A 25,695-nucleotide genomic window follows, 5' to 3' on the forward strand; every position below is an offset into this window, starting at 1 on the left:
CTAGAATGCTCTTGCCTTCAGGAATTTTTATGCAAAACGAAATTACCCAGAATTCCTACGACTCACTATTCTCTCACATGCTCATTTAGGTCACCCAAGCATAATCCCATTTCTCTCAGGTAGACTCGATGTCACTAATCCAAGTATTTTTCTATTCGTTTTTTTATACGCCGTCATAATTATATTCTTCTATCATCTTTATCATTATCCGATTATTCAATCTTTTAACCAATATTTTGTATAATGTATGTATATGATATGTTAGCGGGAATGTGTTTTGCAGTACGCACAAATTGAATGTTTCAATGCAGCGTTTCAAAAAGCAAAAAAAACGTATATGCAGCTATGTTAAAATTGAAGCGTTAATTTAAATTTTTTTTAATATGAAACGTCTAAATTTAAAACAAAAAATAAAGACTTTCCAATTAAACGAATGCATTTAAAATACATTATTTGCGTTTTGAAACCCTGCGTTGAAACGTTCAATTTGTACGCACTATTATTTTTGTCAACTATAAATCTTTTTTTAGCGCGTTTTTTTTTAAATTTAAAAATTTGATTTTCCTAGGAATGTATTCCATTAATTTTACTCATGCATGATTTTGATTGAATTAATTAATAAAAATAGAAAAAATTATTTAAAAATGGTTAAACATAATCTCACATTATGCTCTAAAAATATAGTAGATGGGAAAATGAATTCTTTCTTCAAAAAAAAAACCTTGATCGATTTGACAACTATCTATGGGCAAAAATTTGGTCCTACCGGTGTAATAATTAGACAAGTTTAACTGTATTTTTTTCTCTGTATTCAAATGCGAAATAAGAAATGTAATGTATTTGCCTCTATTAGACTACAAAATATAAATACTAATACTCATTAACTTTTAATTAAATTTAGTTAAGGTCTAAGCTCGAAAAAAAAATTAGACTGAATTAAGATTCATTCTAGAAACCTAGACCGGATGCAGATAAAACAACTAGATTCCATTTTTGTTTCTAGAAAAGATCTGATTGGCCGACATTTTTTTTAAATTGGAGATCGGTGCAAACTGGTCCTGGGTGGAGTTCATTTTAAATCCAATTCTCCTCATCCATCCCACCAAATCATGAATATCCAAATCCGTTACAACATGAATAAAAAAAAAATTAAATTAAATAACAAATCTAAAAGATAAGATCATTTAATTTTAAAAAGTATATATTATGAGGAAAATATAAGATACGATTTCTTTGTATAAATATAAACCATTTTTTTTTAGATGGCTAAATTAAATGACTAGATATGATATAAATATAATAGGTATAATTTTATTATGACTTGTATTTCAAAATATGGAATATGGTTTGCGTTAAATCCTAAGTAAAAATTTTTAAAAGATATATAATTCAATAGGCATGATCGCAATGACTATTTAATGATTCGAGTTGTATAAGAAAGTTGGGTTGATATAAATTGAGATATTCGCCAAGCAATAAGCGCTCAATAAAGCACAATAAATTACATATATTCAAAATAGTAGTAAAGATTATGATGGAAATGAGATCTATATAACGACTTATAATGACGACTTAATTAATATTCATAGTTATTTCTTTAAAATATAAACATTAAAATATAATAGAGCATATTTAAAATAAAGGAAAAAGTAATCTGTAATCCTTGTTAATTTTATTGCATTTATGGTTGTATCTCAGAAATTTTTTGATAGTTTCCTCGCGGACAAATAAGTTGGAGATGATTTTTGGCATAAGCGATCCCGGCTCCAAATCCTCCCTGAGAGCTAACATCCGCTCTTGGTGGCGGGTCAAGGTATCCTGAAAAAAATCTATTAAAATACTGTATTGAGGGCTAGATTTGGTATGAGGCTTGCAAACGTATAAGTGATTGGAAGGCAGTTCGTAAAATTGTCCTGAACCCAAATCTAAATATATAAGATTCAGACATTTAAATTAGAGTAAAGTATGAAAATCAGCGATGTCGTTATGGCGGGGGGGGGGGTAGCGCACTTACGTATTTTTCCATTTTTTTTAATAATTTTTAGACAAAATTTCCCCTCCTCCCAAGCCAATGATGAAGACTTGAATTTAAAAAGGGACATGGCATATCTCCACGCAATAAAATCCAAATCCATATGTAGGGAAGATCCGTGGAAAGCGGTAAAATAACTTACCACTCCTGAGCCCTTAACTTATATGTGAAAATGTATTTTTTATGTATAATTCATCGTTTGGAGAATAATTTTTGGTTTTATAAATTTTATCCAAAAAAACCATTTTTATGCCCTTAAATTATAAAAATTACCTACTAGTATTTTCTTTTTCTATTTTAATAAAATAGATTTAACCCTAATGACTTAAAAAATTTGTACACATGTTGCTTAAGGTTCTGTCCAACATATCGAAAAATTAGATTCGCAAAAACATTTAAAACTTTATCAAAAAGAAAGAAATAATTTTAAAAAAAACATGTACAAAATATAATTCTAAAAAATTTCAAAAAATTCGCGTACGATTTTGAAGTTTTAAAACTTTTTGTTAAAAAAAATTTAGAGCATATTGTACACTTCGGCACCAATTCGTGCTAATTGTGTATGCAGGGTAACCCTACTTTCATTTGGCGGGAATTCCCAAAGGAGAATACAAAAATACAAGCGTATTTTTTATAATTCGTCGCGGATGTATACAAAAATAATAATTTTACATTCATTTTTTGTATACTTTATGGCGGATTCGCGCTATGCAGGGTTGTTCTGGTATTCAGCCATTTTACCCTGGGAATAGGGTAGAATGCCAAAAATAGTGGACTTCACATAATCAATCACAGCTCTGAAAGTATTATAGGTAGGGACTAGGGAGCTACTCTTTTTTTTATTTTATAGGTGAGTGATCGGACTACACACTAATCTATCTTTCGTTTTGTTTTTTTTTTGTTTTTCTCAAAATATTTCTAAGATCAAATATGGAATATATCGACCGTTTAACCCCGGTTTCCTTTTATCAACATTTTTTTATGTTCGCGAATAAAAATTTTGATTTAGCGCAATCTTAATGCTCGTAAAAGATGTAGCCTTTTACACTACAATATCCATCATAAAATTATGTTTAAAAAGGTTATAAAATATCAGCATTAAGGATAATTAATGTTTAAAAAAATAACTATTGAAATAGGTTATCGAATTTATTGAAAATGCTTAATGGGTCCTATATTTTCTTTAACCCATTAATGGTCAAAATTTTCTAGTGGATAAAAATGCTCATTTTTTTTAAAATTATATTGATAAATGCTCAAAGCCAAAAAAATAATACTAAATAGAAAATCTAGCCTGGTGCATATCTGCACCGTAAACCATTAAGAGGTTGATAGGCAAAAAATCGGTACAACACTAGTAAATTAATGGAAATTCTTTCTTCCAAAAAAAAATACGATATATGTAATATAATAACAAAAAAGAAGGAAAATTTTTTTGTTAAAACTTGAAGATGTCAGTGGAACTATCATCATTTTAATGTAGGAATTGACGTTGATATTCCGCGTTTCGCCGAAGCTTAAACAAGATATGCCGTACGCTTTGATTAGTTCGAGAAACTTTTCGTTTAACGTCAGCAAATCTGGATTATCTAACAAAAAGAATAATATTAATAAATTTAATTTTATATATTTTGTTTTTAGATCAGTGCCAGCGTAAAGATGCATATTTCAATGACACACCACCTTTATCCAGAAAATATTTACTTAATCGGGCAAAAAAAAAATGTCAAAACAAAACCATAAAAAGGTGAAAGCTAAAATTAAGGTTTTATGATAATAATATAATCTGAGACCTATCGGCTGTATTTTTTTATTATTTTAAATATACCCAGATCATATTATGTAGGTTTGATACTTCCTCTATTATTAAATCTAAAGATATAATTACCTATTTCACAAAAAAAAAATATTCTAAATAATTGAGTAATAATATATTTAAATAAATTACGGTATTACTAATAATTTCTAAATTTTTGTTGCAAACTATAATTATCGGATGTCTTAATTGAAAAATTTTTTTTTGTTGTTGATAAAATAATATCAAATTGGTTTACAAAACACTTAAAATTATAGAAAAAATGATGTACTGGTTATATTATCTTGATTTTTATTTTTTTTAAAGAAGAATTAGTTTATATTTTAATTTAACTAAGCACTAATAATTAATATGAAATAATTAATATAAAATTTAAAATTGCCGTGAGAGGACAGTAATAAGTTAGATTTGATGTAGGAACTCAAGTTTTAATAGCATATGGACACTGCAATAATATTAATGATTGTTTAATAAAATATATTTACTCTAGTAAATAATTTATTCTGATTTAAAATAAGCTTTATTTAATAGATTTAGAGGTAATTTATGTATAATTTATTAATCGAAGGCTTTATAAAGAAAATTTAAGAAAAAATGATATAATAATAAACTTTTGGAATAAGTGATATTTTTTGTTGTTATTGATATTTAAATACCTTCATGACATGATGTCATCTCCTTCAGAATCCCATGTTTTTAAATTTATATCATCTGAAGTCATGTAGTAAAATTATCAAATAAAGAAAAATATTATAAATATATATTGTTTATTTTTTGTGTTTGCTAAAATATTTAAAATTAAATAATTTTTAGGAATTTATTTTTAAAGACAAAATTATTATTTATAAAAGATAGAAATTATATATATATAATAATTTTATTGTTTCCCTTTTGTTGGTTAGGTCATTCAACAACTTTCTGTTATTGAAAGTAACTATTATTTTTTCATTTAGATTTGTTGATATATGATGCTAGGAAGATGGTTCGTTTTATTTAACTTAATAAAGAAGTGGGTGTTGGATAATCTATAGTTAATATAAAAATTGACATTTCCTTATAATTTATTATTAGTGTAAATAGGATTAAATAAAAGATTTTTAAAAAATGGTCGAGTAAATTAAAAATTTGTTAATATTAATCAGAGACCTGCAGGCTTTAAAATTTTTAAAATATACCCGGGTTGGGCCGGGCCTGAAAAATTTTTTTTTTAAAAACCCGGGCCGGGCCTGAAAATTTTTTTTTTAAAAATACCCGGGCCGGGCCGTATTTTTTTAAAAAATTTATACAACATAAATTATTATATTCGTCAATTAGATATGGTTATAATGATTATATATAGTTATGATTAATATAATGTTTGGTGAAAGTTAACACTAGCTAACACTCATAGTATCTATTACATAATAAAATTATAGTTTTCCTGCCATGGAATAAATACGCAAAGGATTAAATACATTATATAATATATAATATATGTTATATTTTTTATTAATTAAAATATCATTTTTATTTTTTTTATAAATACATAGTATATTCTCAAAATATAATTTACACAAATTTTTTATAGTATCAATTTGTAATATACTAAATATCTGTTTAGATTAAAAAAAATAAAATATGTTCAAATATAATTGCTTATTAAATGATAATATTCGCCGAAAAATATGATAATATACGAAATAATCTATTTTTTGTATTATATACCAGGTCGAATATAATTTTTAAAAATTCCGAGCCGGGCCTAAAAAAATTTTTTTTTAAAAAAAAATCCAGGCTGGGCCGGGTTAAAATTTGTTTTAAATATCCGGACCGGGCCTAAAATTTTTAAACCCGGGCCGGGCCAGGCCGTAAAAAATTTTAAAAAAAAAATCCGGGCCGGGCCGAAAATTTTCTAATCTGGGCCGGGTTGTACAAATGGTACCTCTGCGTCTCTGATATTAATTATTGGGAAAATTAATATTTTACATTATCCAATAAAAAAAGAAAGAAAATAAATTAAAACCAATAGTATAGGAGTTTAATAAATCCAAAAAGAAAAAATAATATTGATATAATTAAATTAAGTTAATTAAAAATTAAATGTTAATTTATCAAAACATAATTTCATATATAAGAAAGATTATACGAAAACGTTCATTTCTTGGTTACAGGTATTATATATATACAGGTTATTATTATAACATATAAATTAGTTAAAATCATAGTCAATTACATTTTTGCTATTAAATTATGAAATATTCAATATATATTTTTAATTATTGAAAGTTTGTCCTGTTAGATTGGTGGTAATTCTTAATTAGGTGTACCTAATATTAACAAATTCTGAAGAATCTAAATCTTAAATTGTAATTTTAGTTTATATATTATTTAGCGCCATCTATAATATAAAAGTTTATTTAAAAGTAGAAATGTTAATGTTTTTATCTTTATTGATGTCAAATATATTGTTTTCTTTCTTTATATAATTTTATATTTTCTTAATTATTAAGCATAATTAAAACATAAGATATTATATTTAAACTGATTTTTTCCCAATTAAAAATATCTACGTTTGAAAATGTAATTGAGCAAAATTGTAGAAAATAATTATTGATTTACAAATTATTTATATTACCGTGTTGTAATCGAATGCAGTCATATTGAAAAAGTTTGTTGATAAAAATTTTTTTTAAAAAATGGCTAACGGTATTATATTTTCACATTAAAATTAATTTGAGCTGTCCAAAGATTTTCCAGTACTCTCCTGATTTCTTACTAATACTACTTTTCAATTTGATGGTTAATTTTAGGTAATTATATAAAAATACGATACAATACTGTACTCGAATGGGAATTGAAGACAACGACACGATACCATCTTCATCATCGACAATAGTAAATTTCTATTTTCTATTTTTAAATTTTACAAGTTTTAATTCAGGTTTATATACGGCAAACTACGAGCAAGGAAATCACAACATCATCATCATCAAAAACGAAGCCATATCGAGCAAAGAATAGACAGCTTCTTCGCCATCTAATACACGACCACCAATCTTCATTATCAACAACAGTATATATGTTGGCAAACTTCGAGCAGAAGAAAATCATCATCAAAAAATATCTTACATCCCTCTAAATGTCGAAATTATCTTAAACCTCCTTTTTTGATAAAATTTTTGATATTATAAATTTTATTATATTATATTTTTAATATGGCTACAAATGCATATGTGTTGGAACCCGATAATCTTCAAGTCTTGAAGTATAAACAATTATTAGATTTCTTATAATTCATCTTTGTCTCTTTTTTTTTTATTTCTTCCTTCTTTTATTCATTCTTTTTTTTATCTCTTTGCTCCCCTAAAATCCATCTCCCATCTTCACGCGGTGGGGAGTGAACAGAAATGCTGACTAACAGGAGCTCTGGTGGATAATGTTAGTATTTGGAGTGATAATAAGAGACATTGTTTCATATATATACTTCATTAACATATTTTATAAAAATAATAGAAAATATTAGAATAACCCCTCATCTAAAAAAATATTAATTTCCGAATAACATTTCATAAGATAGGAAAATCAAATAAAAGTAAAATTTATTATTCATCCATCATCGAAAAAAAGGAGAAAATTCTGATTCCCAGTCATTATTTGCGGGGAAACAGCTTGTTATCTATAAAAATTAAAAATAAATGAAATATATTTAAAATTGTTTATTATAGATCAATATATTGCATTCGTTCACTTATCATATTTCTTATTTCCATTTTTTTTAGATCCAAAGAAAACATTCCTAGTAAAATATTATTCAAACTAATCATTATTTTAGGATAATATTCAATCAAATTAAAAAGCAACAAAGTTACACTCAATTCAATATTTAAAAAGTAATGCCACTTTTTAAGGGGAAAAAATTTATACTAGATGTATCATTTTATCTCTCCTTTTTCATTGTTTTCCAAATTCAGGCAATTACGTATGTTGTTTGGGGGAGAATGCAAAATAACTCATATATATAAAAAACTATAATTACATTACGAGAGGAACAGGAAATAAGGGAATTACCATCGATCAGTCTAATATAAAGTGAGGTGATTCAAACTAACTCCTTTTACGACAAAATGGGGAGATAAGATAATTTGAAAAGTTATTTATATATGGATTTCATATTCGCTGAAAAACGATCCGTGAAATGTCGAATAGTTATATTTTAATTTAATCCGGGCAGAGCCGAAATTTTTTTACCAAATCCGAGTCGAGCCGGGCCGTTTAAATAATACTTCTGTAAGTCCCTGATTATAATGATATATTATTATTATTTCCATTGGCGTACGCCCCCAAGCTAAAAAATGCAGATGCCGGATTATATTTTTCAAAAATATTATTGTTAATATTAATTTATATTTGTTAATATTTATTCCTATCTCATATATATATATATTTAATTACATTTATTTATCACATTCATCGACTAAGTTATTTTATCAATTAATTTCGATTTCAAGTTTTCCTATTTACCTATTATTTTCAAATTTTAGTGGTGTAATTTATCTAAATTTCTAGTCAATTAATAATTATCTCTGAAACTCCTTGTCCAATAGGGAGAAAGAAATTGCAAGCTTGTCCAACGAGATCGACGCCATCAAGCAGTAACAACTATAATGGAGTTAGAAGAGCCGATTATTAATGCTATTACTGAAATATCACAATGGCTTGAAAGAAATATTTCATCAGAAGCAAGAAAATTATTGGATTCAATACTTATTCCAAATTTTTTTCTCATTAGAATGTATTATTTAATTATACAACTATTTTATGTAATACTTTTCAAAAACATAACATTGACTTGATTAAGAAGATGAGAATAACGGAGAGCATTTTATTAGAACTCAAGGAAATTAGAGCTAATGTTGATGAAGAATTTCATATTTTATATGTAATTGTTGAGTCAAAAGCAGAGCTATACGTGTTTAATATTTGTCCCCCTCGACTTGCAGCAAGCAAGCTCATCGTCAAAACATTAATATAGGATCATTAGAAGAGTATTATAAAACAAATGTCCCCTCTCCCAACTTTTTCCATATGGTGATAGAAAAAAAATATAAATATTTGTTAGATTTTTATCATGAAGATGTTAAAATATCTTATGATGCCTTATTAGCTGAATAACTATGATTAAAATATTAACTATGGTTGATACAGTCCCAAAAAATGCTATAGATGCTTGCATTATTTAAAACACATTTTAGATTTTACTCCCAATGCATTAAAATGGTTATATATATTAGCAGCTTTTTAGTAAACTAATGAGAGAACATTCTCTTTTTTAAGAAGAATAACAGAGCCTTGGAGAGGTACCATTTACAGGACACTGCCCATATTCTTTTTAAAAAAAATTTCCGGCCCGGCTTTTTTGAAATTTTCAGGCCCGGCCCGAATTTTTTAAAAATAAATTATATTTATTTTTGATTTTTATAGCTAATAATGGCGATTTCAAATATTTGGTTTTAAAATATACAGCTCGGCCCGGATATTTTTTCTAAAAAAATTTTCAGGCCCAGCCCGGGTGTTTTTTTTAAAAATTACGGGCACGGCCCGGGTATATTTAAAAAAATTAAAATACGGTCCAGTTCGGGGGCCAGGCCTGCAAGTCTGTGAAAAACATACCTATGAAATACAACATCTGAAAGTAGATTGAATGATTTGGATCTTTTGAATATTCAAAGGCATTTAACGCCAAGCAAGGATAGATAATTGAAAAATTAGCTCAAAACATACAAAATACATTCCTAAGAATTTTTGTGTATTAATTTATATTTCCAACATTTAAATTTTTTATACTTTATATATTTTAAAAGCTCAAAAAATTCAAATTTCAATTTTGGGTCATTTAAGTGATTCATATCGTGGGTTATATTCATAATTCACATTTATTTTATAGTTCTTCAATGACGGTTTATATATATAATTTTTTAATTCACATTAGTTTTGTGTATTAGAAAAGTTATTAGTCCTAATAAATTTATGCTTAATATTTTTAATTAACAATAATATTTCTTAAAAAAATTTACTACCCCCCCCCCAGACCAAATTCCTGCGTACGCGCCTGATTATTTCTGTTATATTTGTATTTAAATATAATTTATTCAAGATTATTTTAGTTTTCTTATTATTATTTCCAAATGATATATTAATTTGAATATTATATTATAACCTTATATATATATATATATTGACAGTTCTTATATTAAAAACGTAACATATAATAATTATAGTTAATAGAAATTAAAGTCATTTTAAAATGGAAACTAAAAGCTTCAACTTTGTACACTTAAAGAACATCATACTATACAAATATGCCCTATAAGTATCTATAATTATTCTATAAGATAGTTACATACAAAATAGCAAACAATAAGGTAATTTTAAAAAAAATGAATAACTTAATCGCAACTGTTTGACTTCCAATGAAGGGTAGAATATGGGGTGAGCTTGAGAAGTGTATTTAGCTATGGGGCTTCCCCTATGGGGTGTAGAATAGAATACCACACCTAAAGTATCTTTAAGAATATTCTTCCATTCAGAATTGTTTGATTCGTGGGCTTTAATGAGCATTTGCTTGATCAATAAACCTTAATTATTTTTAATACAAGTTTATTTTTGTAATATTAAATTAGCGTATTTCATTCATTATGCATGTGGATCCAAAACCTAATTATTTATATGAAGAATAGTGGAAGGGGCATTAAAAATCCACAAGGCAGACGATTTTTTGAGTATCCAAAATGAGTTTTTAAAAAGCAGACAATTTTTATAATAATTTTTTAAAAACCTAATTTATAATATATATATATATATGCTAGCGATGTGTTATTTTTTCAACTGTAAATCATTTTTTGAGCGCGTTTTTTTTAAATGTAAAAATCTGATCTTACCGGAAATGTATTCCATCATGTTTGGAATTACACACCCTATGAATTTCAGGTAATTTATATTATGAACTTTAGAACTAAATTATAATATATATATTAGTTTTTACATAGATCTTTTTACATAAATTATAAATAACTCAAAAGGTAGATGGCAAAATTGCCTACAATCCATAAGATAGGTATTCTGAACATGCAGCGATACATCTCCGGTAAAATCAGATTAGGGCCAACAAAAAAGGGATTTGAAGTTGAATAACACATTGACACTAACAATAAATATTTACAATTTTAAATGTTAATGAACGAGAATTATAATTTTTAAAATAAAATACCTCCCAAGGAATGGGTTACGAATATAATGGGCCTTCTGATGATCTTAGAATCCTCGAAAAAATCCTTGCTATCAATCCCACCATCTCCATAATAGGATTTTCTGGAAATGACAATTTTATTGAGCAAATCAACGCTCCTATCTTGAATCGACCTTTTGTCCTGTTCTAGAGGGAATTTAGGCGCCCATTCACTCAAATAGGTTTCATAACTGAGAAGCATTATTCTTAACGATGGGATGTCTTTGGATAACCAATCCTTTCGGACAAAAAAATGAGGATAAATTCTTGGATATATTCCAATTATTTTAAAAATAAAAATACAGAATTTAAATAAAATATATGGATTTTCCACGTCATAAACCATTTACTATTCAGGTGGGGTGTGTGAAACCCCAGGCCTTTTAAAATTCATATTACATAAAAAAAAACGGCTAATAAAAAGCTCTATTAAGTAAATGAGTGGGAGACTAACCTTTGGCCAACATATCTGCGTTACGTTAGGTAAGGGCTGCCTGGCCGTTTTCAATTTTTCCGTCTCAATAACGGCTTGCGGTCTATCGGCCTTTCTCCAAGTTTTGAAGGGGTCCCCCATTAATCCGTGAACAAAATACGCGTCAGCTACAAAACTCGAAAGTTTCCCTTTTCCGGGGTCTTCCGCCTGTTTAAGATCTTCACCCGAGTTGAGATTTCGTAACCCCTTACCCGGGGTGGCGGTTTTATGGTGAAATACATTTTCTAGGTGGGTGATGAGAGAAGGCTTTTTGAGAGGTTTTTGAAAGGAATCCATGATTATTTGAGATGAAAACTGAGGGTTGTACAGCGGGTGGCACAGATAGACTCCGGCCGGGTAAACTAAACCACTGTTAGGAAAGTCTAGATTAGTTAAAGCCCGGAAGGCTCTGAGAGACAGGCTTAAATTATCGCTTCGACTCCAACTATTTGATAATATTTCGTTTTTTTTAAAATATAGATTTAATACATTATTAAATCTTTATCAGATATATTTCGATTGCATAATTAAATTTGACTATTATAGTAATAAATATATCGATTCCATAATGATTAATAAACAGTGCCCCCTATCCCACCTTCTTTGTAGGATATCCTATGACGGAAGCACCCCCCTCCCCGCTAATCATAAAAATGGCTACTTTAAACTATTACAGCTGTTTTAAGTATTTTATTCATCGCTATTTCAGCTGTGCATTGATGGGATGATTATTAGGTATTTATATAAATGAATGAATTAGCGGAAAGCGGTAAAATAATATAAAAATGGTCAGTTCAATTTGAGATATTCACATTCATTACCTACTATAAGAAGCTGTATAATGTACAAATATCGTTATAAGAAATATAAAATTTGTGCGAATGACATCAATGGATTTGGCTATCTTACAAATTGGTCTGAATTAAAGTTTCTACAACATTAGGAGGGGGGTTGGCCTTCATACATCTTCAAGAAGGTTAACAGTTGGCTAATAAGGGTATGGAGTACCTTTATTTTTTTTAGTTTTTAGAGATAGTGACGCATATCTGTACGTGTTTGCCTCTATTTTTTTCTTTGAAGACACTGACAAATTCTAGTTAGAAATGTGTGTTCTTTTAAAACATATTTCTCTAAACAAAATTATCTACCTCATCCCATGGCTCATTTTTTTTTGCCGCTAGAGCTCTACAAAAAATACGAATTGTATATTTGCATGCTAATTTCAATAATTAAAAATATTTTCAAAAATAAAAAAAATAGGATTATTTTATAAATGTGGGAAACAAAGAAAGTTACAAAAAAAATAAATAACAAATTCCCGTAACAGTAATTTGAAATATTTATGAAATAATAAATTTTTGACTATTTACCAATAATTTCTAATAATTCGATCGCGAATAGATTAAAAAATTATTCGACGGATATTATATTTTCCTTATTCGTAGATTCGAATTTACAAATAGAATAATTTTGTTATTTCATATCAGTAAAATATGAATCGAATAACGCTTTAATTCGTCTTGGGTATAGCCAATGAAATATAATAATACGTAGACTGACGATGCATTTATAATGTTGCATATGAAAGAGTGGTTGAATGCAAATCATCTGGACCCGCCATCATTTTGGTAACCCATATAATAATTATTCTCATGTTAAAAACTACTATTAAATTGATAACTGGTTTCCTTATTATCTCGATGATCAAGCAATTCTTTAATAAGATATGCGTCAGACATAGGAATAAATTGGTCTCTCGTTTAAAATTTTAATAATGATATGGGTAACCAAAATGGCGTCCCCAGCTGTTTTCATTGATGTACACTTTTAATGAATGCATCAATCATAATCGGGTCGTTTCTAAAAATCACTCCGAACTTTTAACAACCCTATTTGTTACTTAATAGACCTTTTTTTAAGCGTGTTTGATTTTTTCATTCATTTAAATATATATGTAATTGTATTTCAGGGGATGGAGGGTGGGGGGAAGGGGTGTTAGAATGTGGGATGGTAACCTAAATGGTAATGATTCTATAGATTCATACAATCCGAACCCACACGAATATAATGAAGGTATTGAACCATATTCCCACCGTGATAGATAGCACTGAATACAAATTACTAATATGTTGTATTTTTAGTTTAAAGTCTTATAATGGAGATTTGGCTTTAAATATTACCCTCTTAAATGCATTATTTTCACAATTATGTTTTTAATGTCCAATGAAGTGTTTAGATCCTTTTGAAATTTCTCCAAATTTAATTTGTTCATGAATTTTTATTCTATTAAAATATTATGTAATTTACTTTTTAACCTCCCCCCCCCCCGAACCCCGAAATTCTTGGCATGCCACGTAAATGGTCACAAACTTTCAAAAAAAACCCGATTTACCTAAAAATACTTAAATACCTCAGGGGGTACGTTGGAGCGTTTTAAGGAATAAAATTTTTTTTCTTTCTTCCTTTCTTCATGTTGTAAAAAATACATGGGGTGCTTTAATTTTTAGGCATAATATATTTGTAATTTAGAAGGATTATATTTTTGCAGGAATTTTTAGAGCCCTTCGACGATAACAAGATTTATACCAATCTGCGGCAAACAGACCGATTTCGTTATAAGATTTATATAAACACATTATTTACGATATTACTGGCCTAAATCAATTTTACATTTCATTTCATGTTCATAGTTGCTTACCGAACTAAAATACCGAGCCAACCGGACTGAGATATCTGAGGCGCAAATTGAGGAAATTGACATACGTTGCTTATTATGTCTGCCAGTCGGCACAGGATATCGATTTTTTGAATGGAATCTTCTGGAGTGGGTCCCAAGGGTTCTGGTCTGCTCAAATCATGAATTTTGCTTTCGGTAGGTGGCATAGCACCGTCTTTGATGATTAATTGCTGCAGAATTTGGAGCCCTTTGTTAGAGACAAATTTCTGGCAGTTTTGGAGACCGGAAGCTGTTAATAAATAAAGTTAACTTTAGGGATATAAGAACAATAAAATTAATTTGATAATGGTGTGGTCGATTCGGGGTCTATAGGTAAGCTGAATGTTATTTAAAAATAAGTCAGAAAAAAATAAGGTGACCAAAAAAAATACAGAATTGCACGATCCTGTCCAAATTTTGCTTTAAAAAATTTTTCGGTCCGGTCCTGATCTCTGATATATAATTTACCATATTTTATTAATGTTTAACAAAAAATTAGCGAATTTTATATATTAAAGATATCCAACAAATTTGCAGTGAAAATGCAAATATTTTCAAGTATTTTTTCAAATTTAAATTCTGGTTTTTTTTAAAAAAATATATATATTCTAAATTACATGGTTCGCTAATATTTGTTATAAACTTTAATAAGCTTATAAAAATGGCGGTAAAAATTATGTAAAAAAAATAAACATTTATATCATCTTTTTGTTCGGCCATTTTTTAAATTCTTTAATCATTTTATTTAAGAAAACTTCTCCTTTTTTTTTCTCTGTCAACTAATGTTGGTTAAAAAATAATGCCAAAGAGGCAAAATTAATATTTAGAGGATTTAGTTAGAATCTGTCGATTTGGTCAATGTAACGATTAAATTCTCTACCCAATCCCAGACCCTACAATATATTAGAGATCTACAATGGCAGGCCCGATACACAGCCCGTGGGCTGGATTAGGTAACGTCGGATTTTTTTAGCCCGCGTCGAGGGAGTAGAGATGTCTAGCGCGGTTAATAAAGTAGAAAAAAAATGATTACATGGTATCTGTTAAAATACATATTACTATGATTAATCATTTACAAATACGATTTCTTTTTTCCTACCTCTCGTGTTATATTGCTATAATAAGAAAATCATATTATATTTTAAAAACAAGGCTGGTTTGTAAAAAAAAAATTGGAACCGGGGTAGGACAGGGCCGAGCTTAAAAATTTTGCGATTAGCTGACTTCTATAATATAAAGCTAATAAAAGAGAAAAAAGAGATATGTTAAAATTTTTTATAATTGTGACATGAACGTTACGAGAATTAGAATCCCACAGGGTCGGGCTACGAACCGCGCCGAACTTATGCACCAATAAAATTACTATCGAGCTTCTAGAGGGCTCGGTCAGGATTATTTTTGGTAGTCTCTAGTAGAATTTCTTATAAAATATAAGGCCCCAGCTTAATACAATTCATAATTGATGACCATAAAATGAAGCGATACGCGGGTTAAAGATAACAACCATAAGAATAGAAAATCGAAGGACATAACTAACTGAACTAAAAGGTTAAAAAAATGTAGTATAGACAAAGATGGGGCAACAAGAGCTCAATGGATTCTAGGTCGAGTTATCGCTTTTCGCGTAAGTAGCTGCTAGTAAAAACGACTATTTAAAAATGCTAAAAGTTTGGAATGAATGAAAATGTGGGAGGAGGGAAGAATGAAATGAGAGAAATAAAATGACGCATTAAATTTTACTTAATGGATAAGAGGAGGTATGTATGAGGAGGGCGGAAAGCCTCTTGGCATTCATGTCGATGATAGAATCGATATCCTCTTTCACCAACTCAGAATCGAACGCGGCGGAATCGTGGTAAAGAAAATCAGCCGAATTACCTTGGAAGAGGGAATAGTTGTTAAACACTCCTAAGCACTTGTCGGAATTGGGAGGTGGAAATACTTGCGATATCATTGTAAAAAAAATTTTAAAAAAAGATTTTATTTTTAAAATATTGAATTTAATTAGCTGATATAATTTATATTTCTTTCTCTTGTTTCCTTGTTTTTTAACAAATTCTTCAAAAAATTTTATTATGAAGTAAACATTACAAACCTCCCAAAAGATTGGCCAGATTTACATTTTCGTCTTTGGATGATACGACTTTGGGTAACATGGGAGGTTGTGGGAATAGCCTGAGGTCGGTGTATTCTGAATACTTTGCTAAGGTGATCATGGCTCTAAAATCTAAGGCCTGCCTGATCGTGCTATATTGCCAGTCTTCCCCATAAATATAAAATATTTCATTTTCATCTTTTCATCTAAGGAAAAGTTATTAGAAACGAATGATTACTGCACTTTCTATTCCTTTCTCATTCTTTTCCTAGAGGTGCCCTCCAAATTTCCTTTGAGACTTTACAACCAAACCTGCATGATTGTGAAGTTAACCAACACTCTCTCATCAAGGGCCTGTCCTGGTGGTACTTATTAATAAAGAGCAGGCTGTTTTAGCCAATTATATAGCTTTCCCTATCCAGCCTAAAAATTAAAAGATACAAAAATTGCAATGCCACCAAACACTTAAAACAAACTAAAATAGGGTATCCTAGTTCTAAAGCTGCTTAGCCTATGCTAAACAGAAATAAATATCAAAAATAATTCGTTTTTATTTTTTTTCAAACCTCCCCATTCGTCGTTCATCTCGGCCAGTGTTTTGATCCCAATCTCTCTGATGATAGGGTCCTTACTTCTGCATAGTTCTAATATTATCAGTGGGTTAGTGCTTCTCGAGTGGATCCAAGCTACCATTCTACCTTTAAGTGGTATCCAGAAAAACGAATTTATTTATAATAGATGTATTCTTATGGGGTAATATCTAAAAAAGAACATGGATAAAAGGAAAGGCTATGAATTATGATTCATGTATTAAGGTAGTGTGCAAGTGCAAGCATTTATATTTCAAAAATTATTTTGAATATTATACTACATTCTGAAGTATTTATATGAATATGTTAGCCGCAATGTATTTTTATTATTATTTTTTAAATCTGATTTTACCGAAAATGTATTCATAATGAATTGTAGACAATTTTGTCGTTGAACCTTTGAGTTCAATTCATTTATAATTTATATAGAAAATCTATGGAAAAACTTAACATAAATTTATATTAAGTTCAAAAGTTCACGGTAAATTGTCTAAAATTCATAGGGTAGATATTCCAAACATGTTGGAATTACATTTCCAGCAAAATGTGATTACAAGGTTAAAAGCTTAAAACCTTGACGTAAATATTCGCTGGTCAAGACGAATAGATTATGTTAAGTCTTTATGACATCAAATTGGTAATATTTATGACACAGAGATATTGCGAAATAGGGATTAGGCAGGCTATCGATGAAATATTTATAACACAGAAATTATGTCAGATGAGGGCCTACGACATTAAATTGGTAATTTTTATGAAACAATTGAAGAATTGGTGGATAACGATGCATCCTTAGTTGGTCACTTAAAAGTGACAAAACAAAAGAATGAAACCAAAAAAATATATATAATGAATAAAATTTCTTAAATTTTTATGTTAATCCGTTATTTAAATTCTCTGGTTATTAGATTATTAATGACATAAACTTTGCCATTTAAACTGATATTAATTGACGCAATGCGAAATGTCAAATATATATATAAGAAAAAAAATAAAGTTTAAAAAAAAATAAATTACAAATCTTTGATTAATATATACATATATATATATATATATTATATACCTATAGGGTTATAAAATTTCATGGTTTCCTTGATATTCTCCATAGTACACTCTTTGTAAAAAGACCTCGATTTTTCATAAGCTGTATTGATATCATCTTTCACTGTAAACAGAAGAAAAAGAGGGATTATGAATAAAGTGTGAATAAAAAGAATAGTAAATGATGTAATGATCTGCACCGGGCCTAATTTTTCAAGCCCGGCCCAAAATTTTTTTTAAAAAGATTAATTCTGCCCGGCCCGATTCAGCAAATATTTTTTTTATCTTTCCCGAAAAGCCCGACCCGAAAAAAATTATTTGTCCGCTTAACTCGGCCCGACCGAATTTATTTAAATATAGAAAATTTTAATATACAAATAAAAATATATATTGGCGTCTTTATTGCAAGAATTTTAAAATATATTAATTTATTTTGACAAAATGTAAGCTCCGTGAAGTTGGCCGAACGATTGGAAGCACCAACGATAAATCATGTCATTTTTTAGTGCTTCAATCCGTATGTAACCGAATTTAAGGGGAAATATAAGCAAAAAAAAGTACCAAAGCTTAAAAGTCGATTGAAAGCACTATTAACGAAATATATATCATTCTTTGGTGCTTCAATCACTTTTGTAGCCGAATTTAAGAATAAAAAGGTTATTTGCGAAAAAAGAACAAAAATAAACAAATAATGGGTTAATATTTACATGTTACATATATATAGATATAATAAATCATAAATTAATGATATAGATTTAATTTCATACATAGATGTAAGAATGATCCCAAGCTTATCTCGATTAAATAAATTATATCAGAATATTTTGTAGAATAAATTCAATCTTGAGTTGATAATAACATTTTTACATATTTAGATAGAAAGAATAATCCAGGACTAATTTGTTGAATAAATGCATAATTGGATATTTTGTTGAATAAATACTTCTTGAGGTTAATAATTACATTTATATTGCAAAGTTTCATAAAAGATAAAATTTTAAAAAATTAGATTTTACATATTTTCACAAATCGTACTTGAATTTTTTTTAAAAAAAATAACGTTTCACACATTGAAACTTAATTTTTTGTAAATATTATTACATCGACTATTAATACATTGAAGCCTCAATTTTGTGAACTGACAACGCATTTGTTTTTGCTTTCCAAAATCATTATTTTTGTCTTCAAAATTTTTTTGAATAAAGAAAAACAAGGTGAAAACAAAATAAAGAAAGAAAGAAAAAAAAAGAGTCATAAAGATAAAAACTTCGGAATCTCTCGATTTTAAATCCTTTACTGAGGGCGATTCAAAAAAAAATTAAAATCCAATTTAAACTGAAATGTATTCTAGCATGTGTAGAGTATTTACCCTTTAAATTTCAGTCAATTTTGCCAGGAACTTTAGAAACTACTTCTAATTTACATTAATTTTTATATGGATTTTTCATATAAATTTAAAAAAATGCTAAAATGTCTAAGGCTGAAATTTATAGAGTACACATGCTAGAATACATTTCCGGTTAAAAATCGGATTCGGTAAAGGATTTAAAATCAATAGATTAAAAATCCCCACAGATTCCGAATCCCCATAAGACATATATAAGAATGGTCAATCATTTTATTTTTTAGTTTTATAAAAAAAATTTTATTTTGTTTATAAAAATAATACTTTTTCACTTTTTTACTTTTAAATATTATATTTTTTTTTAATTCTTGGAAAATAAATTTATTTTGTTGTAATTTGCATGTAAATTTTAAAATAAAATAATTAAAGCATAAATAATAATTGAACTTAAATTTTTATGATATATTATTATTGAATTTTATTATTATTTTGTATTAAATAAAATTGATGTTGTAAAATATTAAATATGATTGCTTATTAGAAAATAAAAGATATAATAAAATTTGTGTATTGATATTTATTTTATTTTTTGGGTAATTCCTGAGAAATCAATCGTCTTAGGAAATCAATCGTAAAAATACCAATAATCCAAAATTCCTGATTCCCTTCAGAGGTAAGAAAACTAATTAAAAAACCTCCCAAAGGGGGCAGTTTTAAAATATTAATTATATTAACCTTTTAGCGCCCAGCGAGATCATTTGTCATCAAAATTTTTAATCAATTAATTTTTATATTTAAAAAACGAATGGTTGCTATTTAGACACATTAATTTACAAAACAATATTTATTCTTTCATATTTTATCATTAACCTGTCAAAATCATTATTTTATTTTATTTTTTTTTTGAATCATTGAACATTATATCTCAATATTGATAGTAATTATAACTTACACTAAAGAAATTAAGCTTAAAATCAGCCATCACCCACCTTTAAAGTAATTAAATTATACTGTAGTTCTCGGGTATAGGCTTTTTCTTTGTCCCACTCCTTTTAAATTAAAGCCTATAGAGGTTTAAGCAACATTTTTCGAAATGTTGTGCCTACAAGTACGTGCGGCTTGCCCACAAACGTGTAGAGGGCTCCTCATATTTTTACTTTTATACCCAAATTAAATTGTTCCAATTAGATGGAAATGAGAAAAACCTAGCGTAGCTCTGTTGTGTATTCAACGATAGAGGGCGATGCGCTATATATCACGTATCACCGAATATAAGTTTAAAGTTAGGTATTTTAGGCGCCAAAATTTTTACACTTTTACATCGATTACCATTTTATATAAATATATAAAAATCAAAGGTAAATAATATTTTTATTATAGATTATTACTAGTATTTCATGTTTAGTAAAAAAAAAAAAATTAACAATAACTATTTTTTATATGATTTTTTACAGAAAATCGAAATTGGTAACATTGGGATTTTCTTATGTAATTTTTTCCATAAATTTTTTAAAATTAAATATTGAAAAATATAATACTTTCAAAAAGTTAAGAAAGTGAAAATTTTATTTTATATTTTTTTTAAAAATTTTATAAATAATTTTTAGATGACCTCAACATCTATTATAGTAGAGGGAGATATATCTATCTGATGTAGATATTGAGAAGGATGATGACTTTGAAAATGCCACAGTAGTTGGTCTAAATATGAATGATATTTTACCAGATATTGGGTTGGAACTGGAAAATTATGATAATGATATTATCCCAAGTAATAGGAAAACCCTATGGCGAAATAAGGATTTATATAAATACAGAATTTAAAAAATAATTATAAAATTTACATTTTAAATTTCAATAATATTAAATCCGCGAGTTGGCGTATTATTATCTTATGAAAATAAATTTAAAAATTATTTTTTGTTTTGCTAATTACGTTAGCTTCAGAGGCAGCCTCTTCCCACAAGATGATTAATTTTAACTTCAATACTTTTTGCCCGGTCCCCCCTCCCCTACCCCCTTTTTCGCTTTTTTCCCCCTATATGCATAATTATTATATTCAATAAATCATATTATTAACCGAAAAAAGGTGAGCTAAATTCCATTTATTATCTATCAAAAATCGATTCGAACAAATTACGAATAAATTGAGAAGAACAAATATGGGTTTTTAATAAAAATCACAAATGATGATATTTTAAATGAGTAAAGGTAGGATAAATTATAATTTTTTTTAAGAGCAGCAATTATTTTTATACCACCTGCTGTGTCCACGGGGATAGGACATTATATATGTTATTCAAAACGAATAGATGGAACTTGGGAAGTTAATAACGAGTTTTTAAATTCGTGGTATGCAAAAGAAATGGCATTCCAAGAAGATGTGATATGATATGCTTAGTTATATACAATAAAATATTTGATGAGTGCATCAGACATGTATTTTTATATTGATTAGTTATGATTCATCAATCTAATCATAAATTTGATGAGTGAATCGGAAATGCATCTGTTTTTTGTTACGGTATGAAATCTACCTTTTCTCACCGATAAAAATTTTACACTTATAAGGAATGGGGTCCAATGGACACATTAGGCATTAGTAGAAATAATCTTTTGTAACTTTGTTATAGTTATTCATTGATGTATTTTAGACAACTTATAAGTTTCTAAAACTTTTTATTACTCAAATTTTGTAGATGATGTTCGGAAACAATTGATAGGCTAAGTGGAAAAGTAATTACTTGTGACTTTTAATATGGGTTTTAACCAAATTAATTACGGAATTTAAAACTTTAAGCACTAAATAATGGTGGAAGGGAAGGGAAGGGAAGGGAAGGGAAGGGAAGGGAAGGGAAGGGAAGGGAAGGGAAGGGAAGGGAAGGGAAGGGAAGGAAGGAAGGGAAGGGAAGGGAAGGGAAGGAAGAGAAGGAAGGGAAGGGAAGGAAGGGAAGGGAAGGGAAGGGAAGGGAAGGGAAGGGAAGGGAAGGGAAGGAAGGGAAGGGAAGGGAAGGGAAGGGAAGGGAAGGGAAGGGAAGGGAAGAGAAGGGAAGGGAAGGAAGGGAAGGAAGGGAAGGGAAGGGAAGGGAAGGGAAGGGAAGGGAAGAGAAGAGAAGAGAAGAGAAGAGAAGAGAAGAGAAGAAGAAGAGAAGAGAAGAGAGAGAGAAGAGAAGAGAAGAGAAGAGAAGAGAAGAGAAGAGAAGAGAAGAAGAAGAGAAGAGAGAAGAGAAGAGAAGAGAAGAGAAGAGAAGAGAAGAGAAGAGAAGAGAAGAGAAGAGAAGAGAAGAGAGAGAGAAGAAGAAGAGAAGAGAGAGAGAAGAGAAGAGAAGAGAAGAAGAAGAAGAAGAGAAGAAGAAGAGAAGAGAAGAGAAGAGAAGAGAAGAGAAGAGAAGAGAAGAGAAGAGAAGAGAAGAGAAAAGAAAAGAAAAGAAAAAAAGAGAAGAGAAAAGAAGGTGCTTACTTTCGTACTGCCAACTTCCAGCCTAGCCCCCCTCCCCCACATCTAGTGTTGTTAAAAAACTCTATTTGGATCGATTTTTTCAAAACGGCCCGGTTAAGATTTTAGCTAAAATATTATTATGTGAGGTTAGAGATTTGGCAAATAGATGTATGTACGAGCATTTCTATCAGCTATAACTAAACTCTTTAGGCTTATGTAATGTTATTTTGGTTATAATCTTAATCGGGCCGTTTTTTAAATCGACCTGAATCGGGCTTTTTAACAACACTACGCACATCCCAAAAAAAACAATCAAAACTGACCAGATTCTAGTAGATATTGACTATTGATCTTTATCCGTGGGTAGTATAGGTTTAAGTCGCCTAACACTGGCCAACTCTAATAAAGGTGGTCAAGTTTTTAGTCTAAAAAATTGTCTTAAACCTAGATGTTAGCTTAGCTGAGTGGTTTTGTTTAAAGTTTTTAGGTATATAACAATACTAACCGCCGAGAATGAAAATTTAAAAAATATTGATAATATAATAACCTTATACCAATATATATATATAAATGAGTAGTATACTAATAATTAAGGCTAAACAAGAGTAATTCAATACTTAAAATACAAAAACTGGGTATTTCTCAATAAATTAGCTCATAAAGTCATAACTAATTTTGCATTGATACAGTTCAGCCATCGATAATTCCTTATTTATCAATCTGATTATATTATCACTTTGTAACAAGATATCCTGGGTAGAAGTGATCTCAAGAATTTTAGATATTTTTAAGAAATGAAAGAGTCTTTAATATAAAACCTATCAAATGACTCTTACACATATGATTTTTGGGACTTGTGAAGATTCAATTAAATATTTATGTTTTGATCTTATATTAACTTATTGGATACAAAGAGAAGCTAAATAGGCTACCGGTAACATTGACTAATCTAAAATCCAATCAGTATACATTAGCTAATAAATCCTCTTGATGCATTTTAAATCTAAAAATACCCAAATGAATATTCCTGATAATTTTTTTAAAAGATTTTAGAAAATTAAATACTGCATTATACTCAAGTGCTACTGTTGCACAATTATTTAGCAAGGTAAACCTTATACTTCCTTATTAACCTTAGACTGTTAATAATATATAAAATAAATAGTGCATATTATTTTTACAAGTTTGAATTTGAGATGTTAATTTTATGGATATTATATTAAAAAATTTATTTTACAAAATAATGAAAAGTAACTAATAGCATGCTCCATTCTTTGCCAAATAGCATTGATGGCAGCGTGCTATTTCAAAAGTGCCATTTATCAACACTTTAAAGTGTTAAAATATAGGTCTGTAAGATAGCATATAATTCTAATTCAAGAAATAAAACTATTTTTGAAAGAATATATAATCTACCTTTTAAGAATATTTTAAAATTGAGAGAGTAAGTATCTGCATTCATTTCACTATTATGAACTGGTTTTGGGTTATCATCATTAGATTGTGACATAGTTATATGACTAGATATCCATTTGTTGTTCCTATTGTAATGCATTATTAATTTGAAAAATATTAAAATAACTACTTGTATAAAAGAAATGCAGTTAATATTGTTGTTGATGATCCTAAACCAAACCATAATCCATTTTCTATATTGAATTTAATATTTAAAAATAAGATAATAAAGTGATTGATATAATTTTTAATACATATATTATTTTATAATAAATACCATATATTTAGGTTTAAATTTTAAAAAAATTTGTACATTTTTTGACATTTTTTTATATAAAAAACAAATCCATTTATATAAAACAAATAAAACATTTATAAAATAAAAAATATGATTTTAAAAAAAAACATACTAATTAAAAAGATAGTAAACAAAAATGTGCCCACAAAAAAAAACAAGTCAAATTTAAAAATTATAGTATAATCTGTATAAATAAGGTTCCCTAGATTCAAGTATTTGTATATTTATTTCATGAGCTAAATTATTTAAAAGGCAACTGTGATAGGCATGACAAATTGCCCATGGGTGGATGTTGTAATCAAAGAGAATACAAGGTTGCCAAGCTTTTTATATTTATTTTTTGCTTCTGCCAAGGTATGCAGATTGTGGGTAATATTAGTTGGAAAGGATGACATATTTATAGTCCAAATATAACAATAACCCTAGAAATAGTTCTCAATTACAAAAAGAATAGTATAATAGTATTTTATAAAATAACATGTTTTGAAATAATCCACCCTTCATTGTAATTATAAGATAAAAAATACAACTTTAAAATTAGATATAAAAATTTTGCCTTTAATCAATAAAATGTGCTCAATTACTTTTGAGTTTATATAATTTAGCCATTTAAGGATTTTTCTAAAAAAATATTTGTACATATGACTTTATGAATGTGTGAGCAGAACTAAACCATGACAGTCGTAAATTATTATAAAATTTTTAAGTGGAGAACAAGGACATTTAATTGTCATACCTGATACATGATATATAATGTTTTTGCTCTCTAGCGTTGAAAGTTAAACAGAGCCACGCTTGGTTTTCCTCATTTCCAACTAATTGGAACTAAATTAATTTGGATTTAAAAGTAAAAATATGAGGAGCCCTTCATATGTTTGTGGGCAGGGCAATCCGCACGTACTTGTATGAGCAACATTTCGAAAAATGTTGCTTAAGCGTCTATAAGCTTAATAAAAAGGAGTGGGGCAAAAAAAAGAGCCTATACCCGAGAACTACAGATAATTTAATTCTTTAAGTAGGGGGGGGGGGGCTAATAAATTTTAGTTTTAAGATATTATGTAAGTGCTAGTTACAAATTGGTTCTGAGAAGATTCCTGTATTTGATTACTTTACATATTGAAGAACTTATTTA

The 25,695-nt window shown here is 28.3% G+C and overlaps 1 protein-coding gene across 1 annotated transcript; it reads right to left on the reverse strand.

Moving 5' to 3' along the window:
* Positions 1–1,269: 1,269 nt before the first annotated feature.
* On the reverse strand, positions 1,270–25,217 carry LOC135929307 (protein SERAC1-like). The gene is made up of 13 exons (XM_065465832.1): positions 25,148–25,217; positions 24,396–24,459; positions 24,227–24,351; positions 18,049–18,150; positions 16,962–17,093; positions 16,396–16,560; positions 16,041–16,241; positions 14,283–14,550; positions 11,567–12,029; positions 11,095–11,350; positions 10,274–10,462; positions 3,478–3,621; positions 1,270–1,925 (listed from the first exon to the last, which is right to left on the reverse strand). Exons 1-13 carry the CDS (start codon positions 25,170–25,172, stop codon positions 1,633–1,635), a joined length of 2,427 nt encoding a protein of 808 aa, XP_065321904.1. The 5' UTR covers positions 25,173–25,217; the 3' UTR covers positions 1,270–1,632.
* Between the last annotated feature and the right edge of the window lie 478 nt (positions 25,218–25,695).

The sequence above is a fragment of the Gordionus sp. m RMFG-2023 genome, chromosome 5 (assembly GCF_954871325.1).
Source record: "Gordionus sp. m RMFG-2023 chromosome 5, tfGorSpeb1-WG-v2, whole genome shotgun sequence".
NCBI classification, from domain to species: Eukaryota; Metazoa; Nematomorpha; class Gordioida; order Chordodea; family Parachordodidae; genus Gordionus; species Gordionus sp. m RMFG-2023.